We start from the raw sequence: 5,604 nt of genomic DNA, 5'->3' as shown, positions 1-5,604 counted from the left end.
AAAAAAAAAAAAAAAAAAGAATACTACTCTGAAATGAAATGAACTACTGATATACACAATAACTTGGATGCATCTTTAGGAAATTATGCTGTCAAGAAAAACCAGTCTCCAAAGGTTACATCTCACTCTTGCCTAGGCTGGAGTGCAGTGGCATGCTCAGGGCCACCACAGCCTCGACCTGCTGGTCTCAGGCTATGCTTCCACCTCAGACTTCCAAGTAGCCAGAACTATAGGCGCATGCTACCATGCCCGGCTAATTTTTTTTTTTTGTAGAAACAAGGTTTTGCCAAGGTGCCCAGGCTGGTCTCGAATCCACAGGCTCAGGCAATCCACTCGCCTCAGCCTTCTAAAGTGCTGGGATTACAGGTTGAACCACCGAGCCCGGCCCTAATTTTTGTATTTATTGTAGAGACAAGGTCTCGCCAAGTTGCCCAGGCTGGTCTTGAACCTCTGGACTCAGGCAGTCCTCTCACCTCGGCCTCCCAAATTTCTGGGATTACAGGCTTGAGCCACCTAGCCCGGCTATAGGTTTTTTTTTTTTTTTTTTTTTGAATTGGAGTCTCTCTCCATTGTCCCAGCTGGAGTGCAGTGGCACTCTCATGGCTACCCCAGCGTCAACCTGCTGGGCTCCAGCAATCCTTCCGCCTCAGCATTCCAAGTAGCTGGAACAACAGGTGTGCACTACCACGCCCGACTAAAAATTTTATGTCTTAATACACGCGTACAAACACAAATGAGTACAAGTAAAACTGGGGACATTTGAATGAGATTGGTGATTGCATCAATGTCAATGCCCTGATTGTTATATCATATTATATTTTTGCAAATGTTACAATTGGGGGACACCAAGTAAAGTGTATAAGAAGTCTCTATTATTTCTTACAACTGCTTATGAATCTATAATTATCTCAATGAGAATTTCAGTTAAAAAAATCTGGGAGCCTGGGGCAAGTTCCAACTGACTTCCAAATTTCTCACCTTTCTGTATCCTCAGCTACAGAATTGTGCACAACTCTAGAATATAGATACCTTTGTATTGGAAGCTGCCCTAGCTGAAAATTCACTATACCTACAGTGGCAGGGTAATCTGTCGGCATCCATTGATTTGAGTTTTGTTCTCTCACAACTGTGGGAGCCTGGACTCCCTCTCCACCCAGGAAGTTCCAAGTATTCTTGCCTCTGAGGAGAATTATCACCTGCATCTTTGTTTCCAAACCATTGAGAGCTCCTTTTTCACCCATGGTTTCTGAGCAGGTGGGGCTAGGGCCAGGATTCCATCTTTAAAATGACCTTGGAAGAGAGGTGGTCTTCCTTGGAAGGGGCAATGTTGACATGTGAGAGGGCTAAGGGACCCTATGGCGGCTAGGCAGTCTGCAATCAGTGGGGTGCTAAGAGAGGAACCCCTGTGGCAACTGAAGCATAGGGTGGCAGCAGGGCATAGCACTCATGGCATCACAGATGAAGGACCTGCCCCCAACCAGATAAGACTCTCTTGTCTGACCTGAGGAACAAATATTACCAGAGTTACATTTCCTAAGAGTCAGGCAGGTAAAGGCTATAAATAGATTAAACTGGTTTAGAAAAAAAATGAAAAAGAATAAAAATAATTTATGTGCATCTGAATGTCATGGACAAAAATCTTACAGACCAAAGGAGAATGGATGCTACATCTTGGAAAGGCTTTAAACAACAATAGCTTCAAGCTGCCACCTGAAACCTGGTACTTCTCAGCCAATGAGAAAATAAAATCATCTTCCCTGAGCTATTATATTAATTAAAATAGCTTTAAATCTAGAAAGAGCCATGAGACTTTACCTTTATATAACCTGAGCCCAAGACACATAGATCACACTATTTGGGGCTACTGTAAATTATTTATGCATCAAGTCCTCACTTTGATCAGTAGCTAAAACATGTCCCCTACATGGGAAATGGGTTTAACAGATTGAGAGAATTTGTCAGTCTCTGTGAGGAAAGCTGTCATTAAGGGCTACAGCAGACTTCCAGTAGGAAGTCTCCGGGTTGCTTCTTTCTCTGTACAACCCAGACTCCATCACTCAAAAGGGAGGTAGCACCAGATCGGCAGCCTGGAGTGGCATTTGGGCCTGGCTCTGTAGGTTGTGCCTGGCAGCCCTTGCAATTGTAAATACTAAGGAAGTTCATTTTCCACAACTGGCAGCGTCCAGGACCTGCCATCAACCTGGGAAAGCAATTTCTGGAGAATCCAGATGGCAGTTCAAGTAGGACCTGGCAAGAGGCTAGGAAGCAAGAAGGTACAGTGGGTGAATCATGTTCCAGACACCCCTTCACATCTGTCTGGGACCTCACTCCACCCTGCTCTTGTTCAGGAGGCTGGCCTCATTGCACTCATCACCAGGCACCCTTTTCTCTGACCACTAGGGAGCTCTGGGAAAAGATGGAGGAAAGGAGGAAGGAGGTATCTTCTCCTGGTTCCCTCCCAAGCTGGCTATATATCTCTTCCCAGGATCATTGCTCCTATCCCGTGACCTTCTCCACACTTCTCTTTCTCCTTCTGGGTTCTGAGAGCCATGTCTCCCTCTTGTCCTTTTGGGTTCAGTGGTATTGACCACTTGGTTGTTACCAGCCTGTGAGGCTACCTTTTCCTGAGGCCTCCACATTCACTCCTTTATAAACATACACCCCTGCATTCTCCTGTTCTGAGTATGCTTTTTCCGTGTGACCTGACTGATGATAAATAGTACCCCTCCTTGTCTCCAAGTCTGTTAGAAGTGATGGGCCTGTGGCCCTGCATCCCTCTCCAGTTCTATGAAAGCCTGTTCCAGTCACTCTAGGCCACTTTTGCCTCCTTTCCAATCTTTCCTGGATAAATGTGCAGGATGGTACCCAACTATCTCCTGCACTACTTCCCTGATCAGAGGAGGACTCCTGCTTACTCACAAGGCCCTAGACTGTGAGGCTGGCTGTGGGCTAGACTGTGGGCTTTTTTAGTCATCAAGGAATCTGTATGTGATGGCATTTGTCGGCAAAACTCAAGGCGTACTGGGTTCTGAAGACTCTTTCCTCATAGCTACCCCATCCCATCTGGGACCTGATACTTCCCCCATCTAGAAGGGACAGTGAGCAAGACTGTCCAGTTTGACACCTGCTCTTCTCCATCCTACCTGTAGAGGGAATATAGTGTTCTAGGGTCCTGGAAGAAGCAGGAACTGGCCCCGTCACCCCCGCTGCCCTCAGGGTTGCCTTGTACCTGACATCGCTGCAGGAACACTGCTGGAGGCTGGGGCTTGGCTGCAAGGCGGTATTCTCCAGCACTTTCACTCTTGAACTGGCCTCTGTAGTGCCCATAGAAGCCATTGCTGTGCTATAACAAAGCAGGCATGAGGGTAAAGCCCACTCAAACCCCCACCTTGTGTCCTAGATCTCAGGGCCCTATCTGTGGGTTCCAGAGAAGCCAGACCAGAAGCCCCTCATGAAAGTTGACAAAATGTAAAATAATCTGAGTAGTTGGGACACTCCTGGAGAGGGACCAGCAGAGAAGTGTCTCCATCTGCCATTTGTACAGTTGGTCTCAGCTGCATTGACCCACTTGGAAGGGTTATGCGTGTATGGGGAAGGGGTACCATTCATTTATTATAGGCAGGACTACTGTCTAGAAGTGTGGTCCTTTCTTAAGGAGCCTGAGAAATCCCCTTTGTTGTCTTCTCCACAATGTTAATAGTGGATCAAGGGGTCCCTGAACAGCAAGAGCCCAATAGATCCTCTTTTTGCATTTATTTATTTACTTATTAATCTTTTGTAGAGATGGGGGTCTCACTATGTTTCCCAGGCTTGTCTCAAATTCCTGACCTAAAGTGATCTTCCCATCTTGACCTCCCAAAGCACTGGGATTACAGGTGTGAGCCACCATGCCTGGTCAGTTCCTTCTGCATTTATTGACAAAGTTGTGAACACCCATTTGCCACACGCTTTGCTATTCCAGGGCAAGAAGGGCACCCTTGAAACTGGAGTGACAAAGTAAGGAATAAACTTTCCAAAAGGAACGCTTCACCAACAGAGGATACCTCTTGAGAGAATTTTAGAGAGAGGTACTGGCAAGAGACACAGAAAGTAACACCTATCAGCGGTCCAAGAAGGGGCCATATTGTGCTGATGTTATTCGGTGGACACCCTGTGGTTGATTGTATTTGGAAACTCCTATGGCCCAACCTCTTTGCCCTGGGTTCTTCCTGGAGAGGATGGGTGTGTCTAGTCCTCCACAATCATAACACTGAGCAGAGGAACCTGTTCTGAGCCTGGCCTCTGACCATCACAGTAGACTCCTTAGCAGGACTAGGAAGCCCCATATCTTTTCATCCCACTGAAGACTTGAGTCACTTGTCTGTCCATACTTTTATTATCTGTCAAGAACCTCTTGCTGTCTATTCAGATTAGTTCAACAGTATTTACCGTAACTTTACTGTGTTCCAGGCATGGGACTGGGCATGAGAAATACAAATGGAAAAAACATAATCTTTGCCCTCAAGTGTTCCCAGACTAGAGAGCAAACTCCAAAAGTTTGGGGGCTCAAGGGATGAACTGAGAATAAATGGAGGTGGCTAGAGGACTAGGAGTTTCAGCTGACTAGCAGGAGATCAGGATACATGGTATTAGGAAGACTAGGCAGCCTCCAGAGGTGACTTCAGGATGGTGGAAGGGAAGTGGGCAGTTCAGGGTCCTCCATCAGACTGGATGCTACATGAAACTCTTCTCACTTTGCTCTCCTGACTCAGTCAGATTTCAGGTACAATCTAAGGGGCCAGGATGAACTATAAAGTGCACTCTTACCCATGAGCCTATTAAAGCACCTTGCATCTTTCCAGGAAGGGAGTGGAAAAGGCAAATGTTCCTCTTGTCTTTTTGAGGCTGTGTCTGATGAAAGAGAATCTCTGGAGGTCAACTTCTTGTTGCTTAGCGACAAGGAAAGGTTGTGACTGCACAATGCTGTTGTTTGTTGAGGCAGCACCTGGCCTGTTGCCCCTTTGTTCTTGCTGCTCTATTTATTTTTATGAGATAAATCTGCCCCTTGGCACTAACAGCCTGGAAGAATTCTTATATATAGAAACATATAGGACTCCACGGTGGAGTCTCAGAGACTCACAACCAACGAAATATTAAAGGCAAATCCTGCATTAGAAAAACTATGCATCAGCTGGTCGCAGTGGCTCACACGTGTAATCCCAACACTTTAGGAGGCAGAGACAAGAAGATTACCTGGTTCGAGACCAGCCTGAGCATCATGGCAAGACACGTCTCTACAATAAATCAAGAAAATCAGCCAAGCACGGTGGCACATGCCTGTGTTTCCAGCTATTTGGAAGGCTGAGGTGGAAGGATCACCTGAGCCCAGCAGGTCAAGGTTGCAATGACCATGAGTGTGCCATTGCACTCCAGCCTGGGTGACAGAGTGAGACTTCAACTCAAAAAGAAAAGAAAAACTATGCATCCATACTGCCAGGGATATAAATTTTGAAAGCATTCCATGGAGTGAAAAGAAATGCTGAAGGGGTTGGTGGCTCTTAGGACAAAATTGCTGTTTCAGAATAGGCTCTGCCAACTTATTTCTTTTTTTTTTTTTTTTTTTTT

General features: G+C 46.1%; 1 protein-coding gene across 1 annotated transcript in view; it reads right to left on the bottom strand.

Annotated features, from left to right (window-relative positions):
* The window catches only part of CUNH3orf84 (chromosome unknown C3orf84 homolog), a 10,166-nt gene extending 5,245 nt beyond the window's left edge, over positions 1-4,921 (bottom strand). Inside the window, exons 1-2 of the mRNA XM_008068140.1 lie at positions 4,807-4,921; positions 3,230-3,343 (exon numbers count right to left, since the gene is read on the bottom strand). Of these exons, the coding sequence (XP_008066331.1) occupies positions 3,230-3,343; positions 4,807-4,833 (141 nt within the window). The 5' untranslated portion in view covers positions 4,834-4,921. The remainder of the gene's footprint in view (positions 1-3,229; positions 3,344-4,806) is intronic.
* Positions 4,922-5,604: the final 683 nt, after the last annotated feature.

The sequence above is a fragment of the Carlito syrichta genome, unplaced genomic scaffold (assembly GCF_000164805.1).
Source record: "Carlito syrichta isolate Samal-C Ts95f unplaced genomic scaffold, Tarsius_syrichta-2.0.1 Scaffold309885, whole genome shotgun sequence".
NCBI classification, from domain to species: Eukaryota; Metazoa; Chordata; class Mammalia; order Primates; family Tarsiidae; genus Carlito; species Carlito syrichta.
This window is presented reverse-complemented; position numbering and strand designations above follow the sequence as displayed.